The sequence below is a fragment of the Bufo bufo genome, chromosome 1 (assembly GCF_905171765.1).
Source record: "Bufo bufo chromosome 1, aBufBuf1.1, whole genome shotgun sequence".
Taxonomy (NCBI): domain Eukaryota; kingdom Metazoa; phylum Chordata; class Amphibia; order Anura; family Bufonidae; genus Bufo; species Bufo bufo.
Window position 1 is genome coordinate 55,293,110 of NC_053389.1, and position 24,733 is coordinate 55,317,842.

The 24,733-nt window shown below is 47.5% G+C and overlaps 1 protein-coding gene across 3 annotated transcripts in view; it reads left to right on the forward strand.

Moving 5' to 3' along the window:
• Positions 1-672: 672 nt before the first annotated feature.
• ISOC2 (isochorismatase domain containing 2) overlaps positions 673-24,733 on the forward strand; it is a 45,329-nt gene continuing 21,268 nt past the window's right edge. The window contains exons 1-2 of one of the 3 annotated variants that reach the window (XM_040424392.1): positions 673-806; positions 8,705-8,845. In XM_040424392.1, coding sequence (XP_040280326.1) covers positions 8,714-8,845 — 132 coding nt within the window. In that variant the 5' untranslated portion in view covers positions 673-806; positions 8,705-8,713. Of the gene's footprint in view, positions 819-844; positions 992-8,704; positions 8,846-24,733 lie in introns of those variants that run through there. The other 2 variants (XM_040424379.1, XM_040424387.1) reach the window with 2 other exon arrangements.

A 24,733-nucleotide genomic window follows, 5' to 3' on the forward strand; every position in this document is an offset into this window, starting at 1 on the left:
AGGCTATGCAGGCACACATACAGCTCTGCTGCACGCAGGCTATGCAGGCACACATACAGCTCTGCTGCACGCAGGCTATGCAGGCACACATACAGCTCTGCTGCACGCAGGTTATGCAGGCACACATACAGCTCTGCTGCACGCAGGCTATGCAGGCACACATACAGCTCTGCTGCACGCAGGCTATGCAGGCACACATACAGCTCTGCTGCACGCAGGCTATGCAGGCACACATACAGCTCTGCTGCACGCAGGCTATGCAGGCACACATACAGCTCTGCTGCACGCAGGCTATGCAGGCACACACACAGCTCTGCTGCACGCAGGCTATGCAGGCACACATACAGCTCTGCTGCACGCAGGCTATGCAGGCACACATACAGCTCTGCTGCACGCAGGCTATGCAGGCACACATACAGCTCTGCTGCACGCAGGCTATGCAGGCACACACACAGCTCTGCTGCACGCAGGCTATGCAGGCGCACACACACAGCTCTGCTGCACGCAGGCTATGCAGGCACACATACAGCTCTGCTGCACGCAGGCTATGCAGGCACACATACAGCTCTGCTGCACGCAGGCTATGCAGGCACACATACAGCTCTGCTGCACGCAGGCTATGCAGGCACACACACAGCTCTGCTGCACGCAGGCTATGCAGGCGCACACACACAGCTCTGCTGCACGAAGCACACACTGCAGCAGAACAAGCCAGAGCCTCGCTCCTCCTGTGCACGTGACTGGTCACATGACCGTGACATCATCCAAGGTCCTTTAGCCGTCTGGGATCTGCCATCTCCGCTGGGGTGAGCTCTGAAGTGAGTGTCTGCACAGATCCGGTCACTACCTGAGCACAGCAGGCCCTTCATTTACCCGGAGTGTTTGTGACAGCCTGTGATTGGCCGGCTGTGATCACGTGATCCCTGCTGCACGGGCTGAAGTCCTGCACTGGACACACTCGGTCAAATGTAGGAGAAAAGTCCCCGGCGAGGTAGGGAAGAGAGACGGCGAGAGGAGGACAGTCTCCCGCTGTCCGGAGACTGCAACTCCGAGTACAGCCGAGCGAGTGTGCATGCTGGGAGTTGTAGTTTCACAACAGCGGACGTGCAGAAGGTTGCTGCCACAGCGGTTGAGGGTCCCCTGTACCAGTGATTGTGACGTCACGTGTGTGAATATAATGTATGGGCTCCTGTGAGAGTCCCCAGAGGCACCTGACCAAAAGCCCCCCACATGTGGTCCCACCCCCTAGGGGCCACACCAAAATTCTTAAAGGGGTTGTGCATACATGAGGGTTTTGGTGACCTCACATACACGCAAGGGAAGATGACTTACCTGCAGCGCTCCACTACGCGCCCTCGCTGTAAACATCCGCTTTGATATCGCCACAGCCAATCACTGGTTCCCCTTGCCCTCATGCGACAATTTGCCATGACTTAAGGGCAGTCGGTGCGCAGTTGCAGAGAGAGCAGAGCCTCTAGGTGTAATGGTAACGCCCCCGTTGCTCCTAGAGGCTCATTTGCATATAATAAAACCTCATGTTTCTCAGCAATGCGGGCACATATGACCATGGGACCAACACAGATTCCTTCAGCTGCCAAGTGCACATGTAACAGGTCAGCCGGTGTCATAGGGACAAAACTGCTGACAGATGTCCTCTAACAGCTCACCATCAATTACATCTCGGCCTCTAGAACTTTCTCAATGCACTAAAGTGGGGTTTCGTTTTTTTGCAGGACAAGCCGTCGTTTATAATTTTTATCTTTTTTTGGGTACATATGCTGTACATTATTTTGGGGAATAAGGCCTCATGCACACGACCGTTGTTTTGTTCCGCATCCAAGCCGCAGTATTTGTCGGCTCGGGTGTGGACCCATTCACTTCAATGGGGCCGCAAAAAGATGCGGACAGCACTCCGTGTCCTATTCTTGTCTGTTTTGAGGACAAGAATAGGCATTTCTACAATGCGGAAGGCACACGGGCGGCTTCTGTTTTTTGTGGAGCAAAAAAACGGAACGGTCGTGTGCATGAGGCCTAAGAGAAAACCCCCTTCTACTACCACTGCCCTAACACACGTGTATACAGGGCGTGTTGTGCCCCACACATAGGAGGGAATAATACCGTGCCTGTGTTTTATCAAATAAAATGTAATTTTACTGTAAGAATTTTTTTGTCCTTTTTTTGCACAATCTTTTTTCCCATAAGATCGATGCAGTTTTTCAGACAAAGCCAGAAGTGGATCTGGCAGGAAGTCGCCGTCCTTCCTTTATTTTTCTCATTCACTTCTAACTTTGGCTTAAAAAAACAGCATAAAAACTGTGTGACGCCATCCTAAGGCCTCAGTCACACGGCCGTATTTTCAGTCCACGTGTGATCCACATTTTTTGCGGATTGAATGTGGACCCATTCATTTCAAAAGATGCAGAGAGCGCCCCGCGTTCTGTCCGCCTCCGTTTGTTTGTTCCCTCGTCCCACAAAAAAAAAAAAGATCATGTCCTATTCTTTTCCGTTTTGCGGGCAAGGATAGGACATTTCTACAGGAGTTAAAAATAAAAGGCAACATGGCCGGGATCTGTGTTTTGCGGACCGCAAATCACTTACGGTCGTGTGCGTTAGGCCTAAGGCCGATTTTACATGAGCACGTTCAGTCCGGGAAACGCGCTCCCAAACCAAACGCTGCCCCTCTGAGTAAATCCCAGCAACATAATGGCCGAACAGTGAAGCAAAAGAGCAATTGTGAGACTTCAGGGCCAGGCGGGAGCATGTCTTCAGTTGGTGGGGGTGTGGCTGGGAAGGAAAAGGAGCCGAGCCTTAGGTGCAACTAGAGTGTTTGGTTGCACCTTGCTGCATCCAAGGCTCTGCTCCTTTCCATGGGCTAATTAGCATAAGATAAGGAGTAGTGTTGAGCGAACTTCTGTTTTAAGTTCGGCGTCTAAAGTTCAGCTTCCGGTTAGCGAAGAATCCCGATATGGATTCCGAATTCCGTTGTGGTCCATGGTAGCGGAATCAATAATGGCCGATTATTGATTCCGCTACCACGGACCACAACGGAATTCGGAATCCATATCGGGATTCTCCGCTAACCGGAAGCCGAACTTTAGACGCCGAACTTAAAACAGAAGTTCGCTCAACACTAATAAGGAGCCTGATTTCTCCACAATGGGGCGCCCGATGGAAATGGGACCAACACCTTTACAATGTATTGACAAACGCACATGTAAGGTGGTTTCATAGCGAGCCCTGTGCTGACAGATCCCCTTTAAAGGGGCTCTCTCACTTCAGCAAATGGCATGATCATGTAGACAGAGTTAAAGGGGTTGTCCGGGTTCAGAGCTGAACCCGGACATACCCTTATTTTCACCCAGGCAGCCCCCCTGATGTTGGCATTGGAGCATCTCATGCTCCGATGCGCTACCTCGCCCTGCCCTAGATCGCGCAGGGCAAGGGCTCTTGTGTTTACAATAACACACTGCCAGGCAGAAGCTTTCGCCCGGCAGTGTTTTCGGGGATGTCACTGGCTCTGATGGGCGTGCTTTAGCGCTGCCCTAGCCGTTCAGCTAGGGCAGCGCTAAAGCCCGCCCATCAGTGCCGGTGACATCACCAGGCTTCCTGGCAGCCCCATGGAGAGTCCGGTATGTTACCAGAACTCTTGAAAATGCCTTTGCCCTGCGCGATTTAGCGCAGGGCAAAGGAGAGCATCAGAGCATGAACTGCTTCGATGCTCAGATCAGCGGGGATGCCTGGGTGAAAGTGGAGGTATGTCCGGGTTCAGCTCTGAACCCGGACAACCCCTTTAATACAAGGCACTTACTAATGTATTGGGATTGTCCATATTGCCTCCTTTGCTGGCTGGATTCATTTTTTCATCACATTATACACTGTTTGTTTCCATGGTTACGACCACCCTGCAAACCATCAGCGGTGGTCGTGCTTGCACACTATAGGAAAAAGCTCAGGCCTCTCTGGCGGCTGGGACAGTGGGAGTGCGCATAGGCTACTGCTTTTTCCTTTAGTGTGCAAGCATGACCAGCACTGATGGATTGCAGGGTGGTCGTAACCATGGAAACAAGCAGTGTATAATGTGATGGAAAAATGAATCCAGCCAGCAAAGGAAGCAATATGGATAATCACAATACATTAGTGAGTGCCTTGTATTAACTTGCTCTACATGATGAATGCCATTTGCTGGCTCCTTTAAGGTGAAAATGTAATTCTGTCAAAAGCCATGTATCTTATATTCACTAGATGATTAATAAATCCGACCAGAAGAATCTAAGCCAGGCAGGGAAGCCATAGCGGAGCACATTTATCAATCTCAACAGTTTTTAGGTGTAAAATTAGACCGGCGTTTTTGTTTTGTCCGACGGTCTTTTGCCTAGTACTTATTAGAAGCACTGCAGTTCATGAATTAGACCTGGTGTATTGTTATCCGTCTGACCTCTGGTGGTTGTTTTTCAGTATGACAGGTTAATATTCGCTTAGACTGGTCTAATTAGTATGCGCATGAAAAAAAATAAGGAGCAAATGAGCTGTGAAAAATTGCACGTCGCGCGAAATTTAGTCACACCAATGTCACGTGATAATTTTTATAATGATAGTCTATGGTGTCGCACTGCGACACGACAGTAGCAAAAAACCCATCCAAGATGGATTTTTCAGTGACTGTCGCAGTTGGAGCATGTTGCATGTCGCAGTGCGACACCATAGACCAGGGGTACTTGAGTACTTTTTGTAAAGGTCCACATACCAGAGTCTGCCGTAGGATGAAGGTCTGAGCTGCAAAATAAAAAAATATATAAGGAGGGACAACACCATTGGCGTGTAGTGGTGCATTATTATTTTTTTACAATTATCCACACCTCCAAGCCCACCTAATCTCCTTTTTGCCAACCAAACAGTTAAAATGTCCTTTCAGTGCCCCCTACCAATAATGACGCCCCTTTAATGCCCCTTAGACAGTATGATATCCCTTTAGTGCTCCACAGAGTATGATACTCTTAAGTGCACCCTCACAGCAGGGTGATCCCGTGGTGCCCCCACACATTATGATGCTCCTTAGTGCTCCTGACACATTGCGATGCCTCCTTAGTTCCTCCCCACAGAGTATGAATACCCTAAGTGCCCCCTTATAGTAGTAATGCCCTCTCTTTGCCCCTTCACAGTTGTAATGCCCTCTTTGTGGCCCCTTCATAGTAATAATCCCCCATTGTGCCTCCTTCACAGTAATAATGCCCCTTAATAGTAGTAATGCCCACTGTGCGCCCTTTACAGTAATAATGCCCATTGTGCCCCTTCACAGTAATAATGCCCTCTGTGTCCCCTCCATAGTAGAAATCCCCATTGTGCCCCCTTAATAGTAGTAATGCCCTTGGTGCTAGTAATGGCCATTGTACCCCCTTCAAAGTAATAATGCCCATTGTGCCCCCTTAATAGTAATAATGCCCATTGTGCCCCCTTAATAGTAGTAATGCCCTCAGTGCACTGTGCCCAATCCAGAGTAGAAATGCCCATTGTGCCCCCTCCAGAGTAGAAATGCCCATTGTACCCCCTAGAGTAGAAATGCCCATTGTACCCCCTAGAGTAGAAATGCCCATTTTGCCCCCTCTGTGTTAAAAAAAAAAAAAAAAAAACAACAATAACTACTCACCTTGTCCCGTTCCTGAAGCTCACATACCTCTCTCCCCCCTCAGATACAGATCGCTCTAAAGCACTATGTGACCGGGCTGCAGGCTCTGCCCACACAAGCCGGCCGCGCGATCTGTGCCTGCAGGATAAATGGTGGAGCAGGGAGAAGTCCTCCTTCTTCACCATTCAGAGCGCCGCCGGCCTGAGGGAGAGAAGGAGTGCGGGGAGCTGAGCGGTGAGTGACAGGACCGCAGCTCCAAGTGCTCCAGCAATGAGCGCTTCCATCTGTAGTGATAGAAGCGCTGATTGCTTTTGGGCTCTCGCACCCCCTGAGAGCGGCACCTGGGTGCATGCAGGGGTCCGGACAGCTGACAACCACGGTCCAGATTCGGACCCCGGTCCGCCATTTGAGTACTCCTGCCATAGACTATCATTATAAAATTGTCGCGCGACACATGTTGCAGTGTAGTTGTGCCCAAGGTCTTCGTGTAGCCCTAACCTTAATGCAAGAAAAGTCGCACTTCACCACTCAAAACTGACAAAGAAAAGTACGCCAGCCCTGGAGTGGAGTAGAAATTAGCCTGTTTTTGCAACAAATTCATACGGAAAGTAGGCGCACCTACATAAACAGATTGGAAAAAAAGCTGCAAAAGTTAGAAAACTTCTGAAATGGTCTAAAACTTCAAAATAGTCGAACAAGGCGCAAAAGCTTCCAAACAGGTGCAGTTTCAGTAGTAAATGATCATATAAGTGCAGGACAATAGCCCCGCGGGCGGCCCATAGTCACCTGTGATGCCGTGTACTCCCGCGCGCACAATCAATGCCGCTCCGGGACGTATGGCCCGCTCACGGACCGGAGGGCATACGGTCGTGGGCAAGAGGCCTAAGTATGATAACTGGGTCAGAGCAGCTCTGCAATGGCCGGTCTTGTGTAATGTTCCTGGTATTCAGTGGTTAGTAGCTACTAAAAGTGGTCTGAGGAAGGACAAGTGATGGATCGGCATCAAGGCGGTGAGCGAAGAGCTACGGAAACAGTAATATTCTGTACAGCTTAGGCCTCTTTCACACTTGCGTTGTTGGGATCCGGCATGCACTTCCGTTGCCGGAGGTGCCTGCCGGATCCGGAAAAACGCAAGTGTACTGAAAGCATTTGAAGACGGAACCGTCTTCCAAATGCTTTCAGTGTTACTATGGCAGCCAGGACGCTATTAAAGTCCTGGTTGCCATAGTAGGAGCGGGGAGCGGGGGAGCAGTGTACTTACAGTCCGTGCGGCTCCCGGGGCGCTCCAGAATGACGTCAGAGCGCCCCATGCGCATGGATGACGTGATCCATGCGCTTGGGGCGCCCTGACGTCACTCTGGAGCGCCCGGGGAGCCGCACGGACGGTAAGTATGCTGCTCCCCCGCTCCCCACTACACTTACCATGGCTGTCAGGACTTTAGCGTCCCGGCAGCCATGGTAACCACTCTGAAAAAGCTAAATGTCGGCTCCGGCAATGCGCCGAAACGACGTTTAGCTTAAGGCCGGATCCGGATCAATGCCTTTCAATGGGCATTAATTCCGGATCCGGCCTTGCGGCAAGTGTTCCGGATTTTTGGCCGGAGCAAAAAGCGCAGCATGCTGCGGTATTTTCTCCGGCCAACAAACGTTCCGTTCCGGAACTGAAGACATCCTGATGCATCCTGAACGGATTTCTCTCCATTCAGAATGCATTAGGATAATCCTGATCAGGATTCTTCCGGCATAGAGCCCCGACGACGGAACTCTATGCCGGAAGACAATAACGCAGGTGTGAAAGAGCCCTTAGTCTCACCATACAAGTGCAGATACCATCCAAAGTACAACAATAACAAATAACCAGTACATCACACAAAGTCCATGCAGAGACCCTGCCAAAAATCAAGCGTAGCCAGGTGGTTTTAAAAAGGACCCCTGCCCTCGCCTGAAAAGTCAGCTGTAATTACTACATGCGTTCTCCGTGTAATGACAATTCTGGGGCACCTATTCTGATGGCTCTGTGCTGTGCCGTTTCTTTATTATTCCTGCTAGAAGTTTACAAATAACTTGCCAGCAGTCTGCAGTAAAGGTACTGGTGGGGTGTTACCAGTGGCAGGTGTGTCTGGCTTTGTCCAATCAGTGTCAATCTGTGCAGGGACACACCCCTGACTGGTAACACCCTTCTGGACCTTCATGGCAAACTGCTAGTAATTTATTCATAACTTCTAGCAGGAATAAAAACGGAATAGCACATCAAAGAGTGATAGGAACCGATGCTCCAGAATCGCTATTACATGGGGAAAGCGAGTAGTTACTACAGCGGACATGTCAGGGGAGGGGACGGGCCAATGGTTTGGCCGGCAGCTGTCTCTTCTCGACTCCCCCATACACATACATGGTCGATCTGGCCAAAAGTATATGTGTATTCTTCTCTTCCCTGACACCATCTGTGGGAGCTGGTGGGGGAAAGATTTATCAAGACTGGTGTAAAGTAGAACCGGCTTAGTTGCCCATAGCAACCAATCAGATTCCACCTTTCATTTTCCAAAGGAGCTGTCCAAAATGAAAGTTGGAATCTGATTGGTTGTTATGGGCAACTAAGCCGGTTCTACTTTACACCAGTCTTGATAATTCTCCCCAAAAGTCCAGCGTTCAGATTTGATCAGATGAGCAATAAATATATGCTACATACCTGCAGACCTACCTACACACAGCGGGTGAGAGTTATCAATACTGGAGTAAAGGAAAATGGCTTAGGTGCCCATAGCAACCAATCAGATTCATCCTTTCATTTTCCAAAGGAGCTCTAAAAAATGAAAGGAGGAATCTGATTGGTTGCTAAGCCAGTTCTGCTTTTCACCAGTTTGATAAATCTCTCCCATTAGGTGGTTGGCAGGTTCGGCCGACAATACACTAATGGTTATGGGTGCCTTTAATGTCATGGCTGATCAGTGTGTTACGTCAATGGCCAGTCTTCCTTTATAGACGGTATTTAGCGCCATTTTATTGTCTTTGTACATAGCATTCCTTTACACCTCCCCATCCGTTTATCGCTCTACTTATTGTAATAATTATTTTTTCTAGATAAAGAAAATGTCAGTAAGTCGCCTGGGAAGGCTGGGGCAGCGGTCCAGTGTCCTGTTTCTATGCGACATGCAGGAGAAGTTCCGAAATAACGTAACCTTTTTCAATCAGATTGTGTCTGTGGCGGCACGAGTACTCCAGGTAAAAAAAAACACAAAAAAACAATATAAATGAAAAAGCAGTTAGGCTGGTTTCACACGAGCCTTTATCATGGTCCGTGGTTTTAGCACGGATGCAGGCTCTATTTTGTCCACGGATCCATCACGCCCATTATAGTCTATGGGTTCATGAAAACTACGGTTGCAACACAGATGCCATCCGTGTTTGATGGATCATCACGAAGGGATGATTTGAAAATTATTTTTCAGCAGCACAGTGTCCGTGAAACATGGATGACACACGGACAGCAAAAAGCAGACACACGGAACCAACACGGATCCATCACCGACGTCTTCACGGAGGCATCACTGACCACCTTTTCATGGATTTGAGCACGGACGTGTGAATCAGGCTTTAGGCCTCTTTCACACGAACGATACGGATTAGGTACGGATGCGTTCAGGGTGCGTTCAGTGAAACTCGCACCATTTTGTAACCAAGTTCAGTCAGTTTTGTCTGCGGTTGCGTTCAGTTGTTTCAGTTTACAAACAACGTCTCCTAGCAACCATCAGTGAAAAACGCATTGCATCCGCACCTGCTTCCAGATGCAATGCGTTTTTCACTGAAGCCCCATTCACTTCTATGGCGCCAGGGCTGCGTGAAAAACGCAGAATATAGAACATGTTGTGTTTTTTACGCAACGCAGAAGTGATGCGTGAAAAAAAACGCTCATTGAAATGAATGGGTCAGGAATCAGTGCGGGTGCTATGCGTTCACGTCACGCGCGGAAAACTCACTCGTGTGAAAGGGGCCTTAGGCCTCTTTCACACGGGCGTTGCGGAAAAATGTGCGGGTGCGTTGCGGGAACACCCGCGATTTTTCCGCGCGAGTGCAAAACATTGTAATGCGTTTTGCACACGCGTGAGAAAAATCGCGCATGTTTGGTACCCAAACCCGAACTTCTTCACAGAAGTTCGGGCTTGGGATCGGTGTTCTGTAGATTGTATTATTTTCCCTTATAACATGGTTATAAGGGAAAATAATAGCATTCTGAATACAGACTGCACAGTAAAACAGCGCTGGAGGGGTTAAAAAAATAAAATAAAAATCATTTAACTCACCTAGTCCACTTGCTCGCGTAGCCCGGCATGTGCTTCTCTCCCCTTTACTGAATAGGACCTGTGGTGAGCATTAATTATAGCTCAAGGACCTGTGGTGACGTCACTCCGGTCATCACATGGTACGTCACATGATCTTTTACCATGGTGATGGATCATGTGACGGACCATGTGATGAACGTAGTGACGTCATCAAAGGTCCTATTCCTCACAAAAGAAGACAGAAGAGATGCCGGCTGCGCGAACAAGTGGATTAAGATGAGTTAAATTTTTTTTTTTTTTTTTTTTAACCCCTCCAGCCTTATTGTACTATGCAGTCTGTATTCAGAATGCTATTATTTTCCCTTATAACCATGTTATAAGGGAAAATAATAAAGATCGAGTCACCATCCCGATCGTCTCCTAGCAACCGTGCGTGAAAATCACACCGCATTCGCACTTGCTTGCGGATGCTTGCGATTTTCACGCAGCCCCATTCACTTCTATGGGGCCTGCGTTGCGTGAAAAACGCACAAAATAGAGCATGCTGAGATTTTCACGCAACGCACAAGTGATGTGTGAAAATCACCGCTCATGTGCACAGCCCCATAGAAATGAATGGGTCCGGATTTAAGGCGGGTGCAATGCGATCAACTCATGCAATGCTCCCGCGCGGAAAACTCGCCCGTGTGAAAAGGGCCTAAGGCCTCCTGCACACGACCGTTTTTTTCCCCCGTTTACTGGCCGTTTTTTGCGTTCCGTATACGGTCCGTATATGGAACCATTCATTTCAATGGTTCCGCAAAAAAAAACGGAATGTACTCCGTATGCATTCCGTTTCCGTATTTCCGTTCTGTTTAAAAATAGAACATGTCCTATTATTGCCCGCAAATCACGTTCCGTGGCTCCATTCAAGTCAATGGGTCCGCAAAAAAACGGAACACATACGGAAATGCATCCGCATGTCTTCCGTTTCCGTTTAGTTTTTGCAGAACCATCTATTGAAAATGTTATGCCCAGCCCAATTTTATCTATGTAATTACTGTATACTGTATATGCCATAGGGATAAATGTAACGGAAAAACGGAACAGAAACGGAAACACAGCGGAAACAAAAAACGGAACAACGGATCCGTGAAAAACGGACCGCAAAACACTGAAAAAGCCATACGGTTGTGTGCAGGAGGCCTAAGGCTTTCCTCATCTTCTCCATTCGGAGATCAGGCCACCTTGAAGACTTCTTTCAGCTGCGTCTCGTCTCTGCAGAATTTGACAAACAGACATCTCAGATTCCTCACTTTTCAATCATCCTTCCCCTCCTGGTGCCCGAACATTGTCAACCTGCTGCTACTCCCAATATTCTGTCCGCTGTGCTTCCCAATGCCCACAAATACTATACTGCAGAAATAACAGTGCTATTAATAGTGCTCCTAGAATGCCCTCATTAGTAATAGTGCTCCCTACAGTACTTCCAATAGCAACCCAAATAGTATTTCCCTCCATATTGTGCCCAATAATAATGCCCCCACGGTACCCCCCAGTATTGATAATGCCCCCATAGTGCCCCTAGAACAAATAAGGCACCTCCAATAGCACCCCCAAGAGGGACAAGGCCCCACTATAAAGTAACCCTTACAGCCTCCAGTAGTAATAAATCTATCTATAAAGTAACCCTTAGAGTCCACAGTAGCTGCAAGCTGCGTTCAGGTGTCCGCCTGCTGAGCGGAGCGGAGGACAAACGGAGCCAAACTGATGCATTCTGAGCGGATCCGCATCCACTCAGAATGCATTAGGGCTGGACGGATCCGTTCGGGGCCGCTTGTGAGAGCCTTCAAACGGAACTCACAAGCGGAGCCCCGAACGCTAGTGTGAAAGTAGCCTAAGGCCCACCTGTGCAATATTCATGCTGTCTAATCAGCACCTTGATATGCCGCACCTGTGAGGTGGGATGGATTATCTCGGCAAAGGAGAAGTGCTCACTAACACAGATTTAGACAGATTTGTGAACAATATTTGAGAGTAATGGGTCTTTTGTGTATGTAGAAAATGTTTCAGATCTTTGAGTTCAGCTCATGCAAAATGGGAGCAAAACCAAAAGTGTTTATATTTTTGTTCAGTGTATATACAGTAGTAGCCCCCTCTGTAGTATATATAATGCCCCCTTTGTTGTATATACAGTAGTAGCCCCCTCTGTAGTATATATAATGCCCCCTCTGTAGTATATATAATGCCCCCTTTGTTGTATATACAGTAGTAGCCCCCTCTGTAGTATATATAATGCCCCCTTTGTTGTATATACAGTAGTAGCCCCCTCTGTAGTATATATAATGCCCCCTCTGTAGTATATATAATGCCCCCTTTGTTGTATATACAGTAGTAGCCCCCTCTGTAGTGTATATAATGCCCCCTTTGTTGTATATACAGTAGTAGCCCCCTCTGTAGTATATATAATGCCCCCTTTGTTGTATATACAGTAGTAGCCCCCTCTGTAGTATATATAATGCCCCCTTTGTTGTATATACAGTAGTTAGCCCCCTCTGTAGTATATATAATGCCCCCTCTGTAGTATATATAATGCCCCCTTTGTTGTATATACAGTAGTAGCCCCCTCTGTAGTATATATAATGCCCCCTCTGTAGTATATATAATGCCCCCTTTGTTGTATATACAGTAGTAGCCCCCTCTGTAGTGTATATAATGCCCCCTTTGTTGTATATACAGTAGTAGCCCCCTCTGTAGTATATATAATGCCCCCTCTGTAGTATATATAATGCCCCCTTTGTTGTATATACAGTAGTAGCCCCCTCTGTAGTATATATAATGCCCCCTCTGTAGTATATATAATGCCCCCTTTGTTGTATATACAGTAGTAGCCCCCTCTGTAGTGTATATAATGCCCCCTTTGTTGTATATACAGTAGTAGCCCCCTCTGTAGTATATATAATGCCCCCTCTGTAGTATATATAATGCCCCCTTTGTTGTATATACAGTAGTAGCCCCCTCTGTAGTGTATATAATGCCCCCTCTGTAGTATATATAATGCCCCCTTTGTTGTATATACAGTAGTAGCCCCCTCTGTAGTGTATATAATGCCCCCTTTGTTGTATATACAATGGCCCCCTCTGTAGTATATATAATGCCCCCTTTGTTGTATATACAATGGCCCCCTCTGTAGTGTATATAATGCCCCCTTTGTTGTATATACAGTAGTAGCCCCCTCTGTAGTATATATAATGCCCCCTTGGTTGTATATACAGTAGTAGCCCCCTCTGTAGTGTATATAATGCCCCCTCTGTAGTATATATAATGCCCCCTTTGTTGTATATACAGTAGTAGCCCCCTCTGTAGTATATATAATGCCCCCTCTGTAGTATATATAATGCCCCCTTTGTTGTATATACAGTAGTAGCCCCCTCTGTAGTGTATATAATGCCCCCTCTGTAGTATATATAATGCCCCCTTTGTTGTATATACAGTAGTAGCCCCCTCTGTAGTATATATAATGCCCCCTCTGTAGTATATATAATGCCCCCTTTGTTGTATATACAGTAGTAGCCCCCTCTGTAGTGTATATAATGCCCCCTCTGTAGTATATATAATGCCCCCTTTGTTGTATATACAGTAGTAGCCCCCTCTGTAGTGTATATAATGCCCCCTTCTGTATTTATAGTATATATACGCTACAGTGTTAGGGGTTGAGCCGCTCCTCCAGTATTGCCACTATATTTCTGTGTTTTTGTCTTGTTCTATATGTAGTGTATGTGCCGTTACCTGGCATTCAAACACTCTTTTGCACCTGGTGACCTCCATCACAGGGTCTGATATGGGCGTGGCTTGCAGTCTTGGCTTTGTTCACATTGCACTAGTTGTCCTGCTAGGCGGTTGTGTGGAAGCCTGGCTGCGAGCTGGATTACATCGCCTTCAGACCTTGTTCACACCATAGTTAGCGTAGTGGTAGGACCCTTTGCCATGCTGAGTGACCGTGACGTGGTGCAATGATGGGCTCTTATATTTTCCTGACAGGAATATATTGGCGAAAGTCTCAGCTTTTAATATCTGCATTTATGACTAGCCAGTATAGTCAGTGGCATATCCGTTTGGTGCATTTTTTCTGTGATTTATATATAATAACCCCCTCTTTATTGATATATATAGTGGCCTTGTCTGTAGTGTATACTGTATAATTCCCCCACCCCATAGTGCCTCCAGTACTGCCAGCATCCATACATTAAAACACCTGTGTTGTGTTCTCCGCGATGCAGGCCACGTGCTCGTCTCACCTGTGGCCTGAGTTCCCGCACCCCAATGCTGGTGGTTGTGGTTTCACTGTGCCCTCCTGCGTCGGGTTTGACGAACACCTGTGTTGTGTGATGTCATCCCATGAGACATGGCGCGTGAGGTTGCAGTGATGTCATTGCGATCTCCTGCACCGTTCTACAGCCTAGTGGAACGACGGGGACAGGAGCCATAGGCCGTAAACTGCGGCTGCCCCTCCGAAGCAGGTCGGCGAGATACTCATCTGCTCCTGAGGATAGGCCATCAATATCAAAATCTCAGACTAACCTTTAATATGAATGCATTCAGGACCAAAAATGAGGAAAACGACTACATTTGTCTGCATCACCTAATTAACCCTATATTCCAGCTCCATGTACGGTATGTTGTGCCCTTTTCTTACAGTATTTTTGCAGCAGACATGTGGCCACTGGAGTGAACAGTTCAGTAACTTTTCTAGAAAGCCCGCCAAGCTGCCCACCATCTTCGAGCTTTTTCTTGTCACCCTCTTGCTGACACGAATGTAATTTGAATAATATTTCCATGACCCACCGGCTTAAATCCTGATAAATGTGACCAGTGTAAAATCGGGCGTGAGCTACAGCTAAGCCACATTGCATAACTTTAACTTATTTTAAGTGTTTTCCTGTTCCCTATAAATTCCTCTGACTCATTCAGCTTGGTGCGGTGATATACAAGCGCCCCCATAAGCTCGCTGGCCTCCCTGAGCCCCAGTGTCTTTCATTTCAATCAGCAATGACAGACAGTTTTTCCATTCAGTCCGTGCCTTCTCTTCTGCCAGCCGGGCGGACACCTGTTCTTCAGTAACCGTGCCACCTCTGATATAGATATCGCTCTCAGCGGCCAGATTAATTAAATTGCTTACACAAGTTAACATATAATCCGTTATTTTATTGGGTCACGAATGGTTTTATTAGGTAAAAAGAACTTGTCATTAAACAATTTCCTTTTTTTTTTTTCGAATTGAAGCCGCTGCGGAGCCGACCGTGCATCTGTCCTGGCTTCAAGGAGACGCAGTCACTATACCGTACCATGCGATGCCCGCATTTTTTGCAGAGCCATTGACTTCAATGAGCCTGCGGCCAAGAATAGGCCTTTTGCCTTCATATATCCGTTACGCAAAAGATAGAACATGTCCTATGCGGACCACTGACTCATTGAAATCAAAATTTAAATCAGACATCATATAGGACATGACAAACTCTTTCTAACAAAGCTAGAACCAGCCCTGTACCTCACATGGATCCAGAGATCTCCACGTTCATTGCTTCAATAGCTCTGCTAGATGATCTTTAGCCTGGCAGTTCAGGGGGCATGTCCTCTCTGCTGCAGCTCTCTCCCTGTAACAGCTCAGGGGGCATGTCCTCTCTGCTGCAGCTCTCTCCCTGTAACAGTTCAGGGGGCATGTCCTTTCTGCTGCAGCTCTCTCCCTGTAACAGCTCAGGGGGCATGTCCTCTCTGCTGCAGCTCTCTCCCTGTAACTGCTGCAGCTTCTAACAGAACATATGGCTGGTGGCAGTTGAAGGTTTAAACCGAACACGTGCGACCACCTCAGTGAGACGGACAAACAATAAGGAAAAAAAAAAAAAACAGCCGGTGGCGCTAAGTGAATCTCCACCTTTTGGGCAATGCTAAAGGCGTATTTACACTTAGGCCTCTTTCACGCATAAGTGATTCACGGACGTGCGCTATCCGTGGTCTCTGTGGATCTGTTGACTTTAATGTGCGTATTCACACGTACGTATAAATCCAAGCTGTGAGTGATTGCTAGGGGCAAGAAATATTTTTCCGTTAGGCTGGTTTCAGAGATTTCTGCTGGAACAGCCTGCTGGAGCTCTCTGGCTCTGTCATTGGCGGATTCTGCCTGAATGCCCACCAGACCCAGGGATGGGCGGAGATCAGGCCGCAACCCGGAATATGTGGCGAGAATCAGCCAGACCGACAACGTTGCCGAATCCGTCGGCTTCATCCGCAGTCAATGGCGTGCTCGCAGTAAACATCTTCGTGTTTGGCAAGCAGCAGAAGACAGGCTGCGCACGCCGTGTTTGTGAACGAGTGCGCTGGTGCAAGAACTCACAACTAGCGTTGTCAATCTAACATAAGGGGGCGTCCCTGAAGCGGTGCTCCAACTACAAAAGCTCGCCTCTTGGTGCTTCAATGGCTCACAAAAGTCTAGGACCTAGAAAGACAATACAGGTATTGTTTTACTCAGCTAGATCAACCCTACCAGGTTATATGCCTGGTTTAATAGGGTTGATCCTGGTGACAGATCCTCTTTAGGCCTCATGCACACGACCGTTTTTTTTTACGGTCCGCAAAAACGGGGTCCGTAGGTCCGTGATCCCTGACCGTTTTTTCGTCCGTGGGTCTTCCTTGATTTTTGGAGGATCCACGGACATGAAAAAAAAAGTCGTTTTGGTGTCCGCCTGGCCGTGCGGAGCCAAACGGATCCGTCCTGAATTACAATGCAAGTCAATGGGGACGGATCCGTTTGACGTTGACACAATATGGTGCAATTGCAAACGGATCCGTCCCCCATCGACTTTCAATGTAAAGTCAGGAGTCCCTTTTATACCATCGGATCAGAGTTTTCTCCAATCCGATGGTATATTTTAACTTGAAGCGTCCCCATCACCATGGGAACGCCTCTATGTTAGAATATACTGTCGGATATGAGTTAGATCGTGAAACTCAAATCCGACAGTATATTCTAACACAGAGGCGTTCCCATGGTGATGGGGACGCTTCAGGTTAGAATATACTAAAAGAACTGTGTGCATGACTGCCCCCTGCTGCCAGGTGCTGCCAGGCAGCAGAGGGCAGACCCCCCCCCCCCCCCTGTTTTTAACTCATTGGTGGCCAGTGCGGCCGGTCCCCCCTCCCCCCCTGTAGTTAACTCTTTGTTGTCCAGTGCGGCCGGCCCCCCCCCCTCCCCTGTAGTTAACTCGTTGGTGGCCAGTGGGCCCCCCCTCCCTCCCCTGTAGTTAACTCTTTGTTGTCCAGTGCGGCCGCCCCCCCCCCCCCTCCCCTGTAGTTAACTCGTTGGTGGCCAGTGGGCCCTCCCTCCCCCTCCTAATTAAAATCTCCCCCCCTATCATTGGTGGCAATGGAGAGTACCGATCGGAGTCCCAGTTTAATTGCTGGGGCTCCGATCGGTAACCATGGCAACCAGGACGCTACTGCAGTCCCGGTTGCCATGGTTACTTAGCAATTTGTAGAAGCATCATACTTACCTACGAGCTGCGATGTCTGTGTCCGGCCGGGAGCTCCTCCTACTGGTAAGTGACAGGTCTGTGCGGCGCATTGCTTAATGATCTGTCACTTACCAGTAGGAGGAGCTCCCGGCCGGACACAGACATCGCAGCCTCGCAGGTAAGTATAATGCTTCTACAAATTGCTAAGTAACCATGGCAACCGGGACTGCAGTAGCGTCCTGGTTGCCATGGTTACCGATCGGAGGCCCAGCGATTTAAACTGGGACTCCGATCGGTACTCTCCGCTGCCACCAATGATAGGGGGGGAGATTTTAATTAGGAGGGAGGGGGGAGGGCCCACTGGCCACCAACGAGTTAGCTACAGGGGAGGGGGGGGGGGCCGGCCGCACTGGACAACAAAGAGTTAACTACAGGGGAGGGAGGGGGGCCCACTGGCCACCAATGAGTTAACTACAGGGGGGGGGGGGCGGCCGCACTGGCCACCAATGTGTTAAATACGGGGGGGGGGGGCCTGCAGGCAGCAGGGGGCAGTCATGTACACAGTTCTTTTAGTATATTCTAACCTGAAGCGTCCCCATCACCATGGGAACGCCTCTGTGTTAAAATATACTGTCGGATCTGAGTTTTCACGAAGTGAAAACTCAGCTCTGAAAAAGCTTTTATGCAGACGGATCCGTCTGTATGAAAGTAACCTACGGCCACGGATCACGGACACGGATGCCAATCTTGTGTGCATCCGTGTTCTTTCATGGACCCATTGACTTGAATGGGTCCGTGAACCGTTGTCCGTCAAAAAAATAGGACAGGATACACGGATCACGGTCTCGGCTGCAAAACGGTGCATTTTCCGATTTTTCCACGGACCCATTGAAAGTCAATGGGTCCGCGAAAAAAAATGGCACAACGGCCACGGATGCACACAACGGTCGTGTGCATGAGGCCTTAATCAGTGGTTTTCTACGGACTGTAGGTCAGTTGTGACACCACAGAAGCATTACACCTCACGCACATTATAGTCTATGGGTCTGTGAAAACCATGGATGCAACACAAATGGCATCCGTGTTTGGTCAGTGGTTTTCACAGATCGTTATTAGGAGATCTTTAGGGCTCAGGCACAGGACAGTATGTATTTTGCGCTCTGCAAAACACAGATTCGCAAAAAAAGCGGGTGACGTGCATGTTACATTAGTGTTTTTTACAGATCACTTGTAACAATGCTTGTCCTTGTCCGCAAAATGGACAAAAATAGGACATGTTCTATTTTATTGTGGAACTGGCATGCGGACATATGGATATGGAATGCACACGGAGTCATTTGCGTTTTTTTTTTTTTTACGGCCCCATTGAAATGAATGGTTTCGCCTACAGGCCGTATAAAAACATAACGGATACAGACAAAATATATACGTTCATGTGCAACTAATTTTTCAGCCTAGCAGTGTCCGTGCTGACACACAAAAAGGCCAAAAAACAGACTAAACACAGGTCTTTCATACATCTTCACGGATGTCATCAAGGACACAGTGGACGTGTGAATGGAGCCTTACAGTGGAAAACTACAAAATAAAATGAAATTATAAAGAGTTAATATCCCCAGAGTAATTGTATGACCTTTTGGGAAACTTTTTGTAAAGAAAATGTGCAAAATTAAATTCTTAAAAAAATAAATAAAAAATTTGCCATAGCCAAGCTCATTACCCATGAATATACTGTATATTATACATAAAAAAGATGGAGACAAACGGGGAACCAGTTGCAACACCTAGGGCTCTTTCACACAAGTAAGTTTTCCGTCTGAAGACATCTGTGTTGGTCCCATGTTCGTGCCCGCATTGCTGAGAAAAATGATGTTTTAATATATGCAAATGAGCCTCCCGGAGCAACGGGGGCGTTGCCATTACACCTAGAGGCTCAGCTCTCTCTGCAACTGCCGCCCCCTCTGCACTTTGATTGACAGGGTCAGGCTTGATGATGTTTTCCCTGTCAAAGTGCAGGGGGCTCTGCAGTGGCAGAGAGAGCACAGCCTCTAGGTGTAATGGTAACGCCCCCGTTGCTCCGGGAGGCTCATTTGCATATATTAAAACATCATTTTTCACAGCAATGCAGGCACATATGACCATAGGACCAACACAGAGCCAACAGGTCAGCCAGTTTCATAGGTACAAAACTGCTGACAGATGCCCTTTAAATTCTGCAGCTGCTGTTTGCCCTCTGTTTGCAGACCCTCGGTACCTTAGACGCCGGTGCCCAGCAGCCATGTGTGTACAGTACATGTAATTATATGTATGAGACGCCCGCACTCTGGACACTTAATGGAAACCTGTGTGACAGTATAGGCGGACTCTTTAGAATTTCTGGAGGGGCCATGCAATATTCATCACCCTTTTAGCACAGTGCGAATGTCTCGGGCTGCCGCCTGCCATCCGGTTTTACATAATCGGCTTGTTTGCATGATTCTGTATGTGATATTTGTTGGATTGCAGCGCCTCCCTGTGGAGAGGAGAGAGAAGTCCCAGTGTGAATGCTGTGTTATCAGTACAGCCAGTGTCCTGCCATTTACGATCATGAGACCATATGGATGCTGTTAATCTTGCCAGGAGCAGTGTCAAGTCCTGAACAGAAAGAAGAAAATACAATGCAACAGCTCTCTGCAAAAAAGTGTTCTAATGCTAAAGCTACGCTTATTAAGTAAATTTGAGAATCTTGGCAAATACATTTTGTACAAAATTATTGGGGCCCGTCTGCCAAACGTCAAGGCGATCTCTGTAAGACGGGTTCCTAACACTAAATACTACCTGTTATGTGCCATGACGACTACCATACAATTCAGGGAGTGCAGGTTCCACATGCATGCTGGGCCCACCTTAATTTTTGTCATTTTTGGTTCCCGAAATGGCCTCCATATAATTCAGGGAAAGCAGGTACCAACATGTTCTGAACAGGATACGGGATAACTTAATGATCGGTGGGGGTCCGACCACTGGGACCCCCTCCACCCCCAATCCCGAAAACGGGTCCGATTCTGAAGGAGCAGCAGTCGCTCGATTCATTCTTTATAGCAGGCATGCTCAACCTGTGGCCCTCCAGCTGTTGTAAAACTACAACTCCCACAATGCCCTGCTGTAGGCTGTTCGGGCATGCTGGGAGTTGTAGGTTTGCAACAGCTGGAGGGCCCAGGTTGAGCATGCCTACTTTAAAGGATTGCCGGAGATAGATGAGTACAGCGCTCATCAGTCCCATAGAGAATGAATGGAGCAGTAGGATGACGGCTCGACCCGATGCTCCATAAGATTGGGGGAACAGGACCCCCATAATCTGTGGGGGTCCCAGCAGTTGGACCCCAACCAATCAGTCAGTTATGCCCTACCTATCCTATGGATAGGAGATAACTTCAGAACTTGGCACAACCCCCTTTAAAGGGGTTATCCAGGTAAATATAATAATGACCTATCCACAGCGGGGGTCTGACACCCGGGACCCCCGCCGATCAGCTGTTTCAGGGAGCACCCGGCTCCTCACAGCTTTCCAAGCACAGTGCCGTACATTCACTTCAATGGGGCTGAGCTGCAAATAGGCCATGTGACAGATGTGCGATGACGTCACCTGGCCTAGGAAGAGGCTGCAGCACTCACGGAGCACCGGCCTCTTCTAACAGCTGATTGGCGGGAGTCCTAGGTCTTGAACCCCCACCGATCTGATATTGATGACCTATCCTGAGGACAGGTCATCAATTTTATTTACCAGATAACCCCTTTAGGAACTATTTCGTAAACAGAGATGAGTGAATCAATTGTAATATTCTGGAATTCGGCCCAAATTTTTCACAACGTTAGGGTTCGCACAAACTTGAATTTTGCAGAATTCATTTCGGGAGAATAAGGGGGTCATGCACACGACGGTTGCCTGTCTTGCAAAACATGGACATTGGCCGCGTACATTCCGCATTTTGCAGAACGGAACGTCCTGCCATCTATAGAACTGTCCTATCCTTGTACCCCCGTACAGGGAGGAGGAGAGGGCCGTGCTTCTCAGGGGGCGTCTCCTTCTCCCTGGCTGTGAGCTGCCCAATCGCAGCGGAGACCGTCACAGCCACGGAGAAAGGGCCGTCTCCTCCTCCCTGTACCAATGGTATGAATTTACATACCAGGCAGGAAACCAGTACGGGGGGCACAGCGGGTGAACGGAGCGGCGCATAGGAAAAATAGAAAGAGCTGTAACATCACTTCACTATGCCCTACACAACCCACTAGTTATATGATCATAGCCGGACTATTTAATTCTGGATTTTTAAAATCTTTCTCAGGCTTTAGGTGTATGGTAATTTTAGTTCATACATATAAGGTGCACCTTATATGTATGAACTAAAATTACCATACACCTAAAGCCTGAGAGAGATTTTAAATGTTCTTAACCTATGTGATGCCAGATTTTGTAACTCTAGAAATACTTAATAAAATTGATGATTATTTAAAATATATCCAGTGGTAGAGTTATGATTTGTGATAAGTTTTGATCTATATATTTGAGTATTGGTTCCAATAATAGTGATATTGGGTCATTGATATAGTAAGAAAAAGGGAAATATTTATTGGTTATTTAATTCTGGAGGTTTATCGTGTACTTAAAGGGGTTGTTTGGCCCTTTCCATTTTTCTGATTGGTGTAAAATAGTAAAATAAATGATTACCGATCCCCCACTGGTCTCTGCTCCACGATCCCCCAATCTCGATTCACAGGAAATAACCGCTCAGCGAACCCTCCGCAGCAGCGACTGGCTGAGCGGTCATTGCCTGCCTGTCGAGAGGGACCAGGGAGTAGAGACCGGCAGGGGGCATTGAAGCATTAGAATGGGGGCAGCAGGGGATCAGTGAGGCGAGTATCACTTTCTTTAATATTTTAATTATTTTTTTATTTTTAAATAAATGGATGGAGGACCCCTTTACCTTGGCCTCTCAGCTCAGTAGGATACAACATAGTGCTGTACTCGGAGGAGCCTTAAAGAAGGCCTACCACCCTCCTGAGATGTCTGTACAAGTAACGTAAATGCTTATGTTCCCTTTGAAATAATGATACTGGAGGATCTTTTCTCATAACTCCGCCGTCCCTCTGTTATTCCTCCTAGAAATGTCACTATAAATACTTTGACAACTGGGTGTTACCATTCCCTTTGTCCGTAGAGTGTGTCCCTACATAGTCTCACACTGGCGGCACTGATTGAGCAGTAAACTATGTAGGGACACACCCCTTTAACAAGGAAAATGGTGGCCCCCTTTCTGGGATGCAGCTGATGCAGATAGCAGTGCAGCAGGATGTAATCGGACTTGTCTACAGATGCAGATAGCAGTGCAGCAGGATGTAATCGGACTTTTCTACAGATGCAGATAGCAGTGCAGCAGGATGTAATCGGACTTGTCTACAGATGCAGATAGCAGTGCAGCAGGATGTAATCAGACTTTTCTACAGATGCAGATAGCAGTGCAGCAGGATGTAATCGGACTTTTCTACAGATGCAGATAGCAGTGCAGCAGGATGTAATCGGACTTGTATGCAGATAGCAGTGCAGCAGGATGTAATCGGACTTGTCTACAGATGCAGATAGCAGTACAGCAGGATGTAATCGGACTTGTCTACAGATGCAGATAGCAGTGCAGCAGGATGTAATCAGACTTGTCTACAGATGCAGATAGCAGTGCAGCAGGATGTAAGCACACTTGTCTACAGATGCAGATAGCAGTGCAGCAGGATGTAATCGGACTTGTCTACAGATGCAGATAGCAGTGCAGCAGGATGTAATCACACTTTTCTACAGATGCAGATAGCAGTGCAGCAGGATGTAATCACACTTTTCTACAGATGCAGATAGCAGTGCAGCAGGATGTAATCGGACTTGTCTACAGATGCAGATAGCAGTGCAGCAGGATGTAATCACACTTTTCTACAGATGCAGATAGCAGTACAGCAGGATGTAATCGGACTTGTCTACAGATGCAGATAGCAGTACAGCAGGATGTAATCGGACTTGTCTACAGATGCAGATAGCAGTGCAGCAGGATGTAATCGGACTTGTCTACAGATGCAGATAGCAGTACAGCAGGATGTAATCGGACTTGTCTACAGATGCAGATAGCAGTACAGCAGGATGTAATCAGACTTGTCTACAGATGCAGATAGCAGTGCAGCAGGATGTACTCGGACTTGTCTACAGATGCAGATAGCAGTACAGCAGGATGTAATCACACTTTTCTACAGATGCAGATAGCAGTACAGCAGGATGTAATCGGACTTGTCTACAGATGCAGATAGCAGTACAGCAGGATGTAATCACACTTTTCTACAGATGCAGATAGCAGTACAGCAGGATGTAATCGGACTTGTCTACAGATGCAGATAGCAGTACAGCAGGATGTAATCGGACTTGTCTACAGATGCAGATAGCAGTGCAGCAGGATGTACTCGGACTTGTCTACAGATGCAGATAGCAGTGCAGCAGGATGTACTCGGACTTGTCTACAGATGCAGATAGCAGTACAGCAGGATGTAATCAGACTTGTCTACAGATGCAGATAGCAGTACAGCAGGATGTAATCGGACTTGTCTACAGATGCAGATAGCAGTACAGCAGGATGTAATCACACTTTTCTACAGATGCAGATAGCAGTACAGCAGGATGTAATCGGACTTGTCTACAGATGCAGATAGCAGTACAGCAGGATGTAATCAGACTTGTCTACAGATGCAGATAGCAGTACAGCAGGATGTAATCACACTTTTCTACAGATGCAGATAGCAGTACAGCAGGATGTAATCACACTTTTCTACAGATGCAGATAGCAGTACAGCAGGATGTAATCGGACTTGTCTACAGATGCAGATAGCAGTGCAGCAGGATGTACTCGGACTTGTCTACAGATGCAGATAGCAGTGCAGCAGGATGTACTCGGACTTGTCTACAGATGCAGATAGCAGTGCAGCAGGATGTAATCGGAGTTGTCTACAGATGCAGATAGCAGTGCAGCAGGATGTACTCGGACTTGTCTACAGATGCAGATAGCAGTACAGCAGGATGTACTCGGACTTGTCTACAGATGCAGATAGCAGTGCAGCAGGATGTAATCGGACTTGTCTACAGATGCAGATAGCAGTACAGCAGGATGTAATCACACTTTTCTACAGATGCAGATAGCAGTACAGCAGGATGTAATCGGACTTGTCTACAGATGCAGATAGCAGTACAGCAGGATGTAATCACACTTTTCTACAGATGCAGATAGCAGTGCAGCAGGATGTAATCGGACTTGTCTACAGATGCAGATAGCAGTACA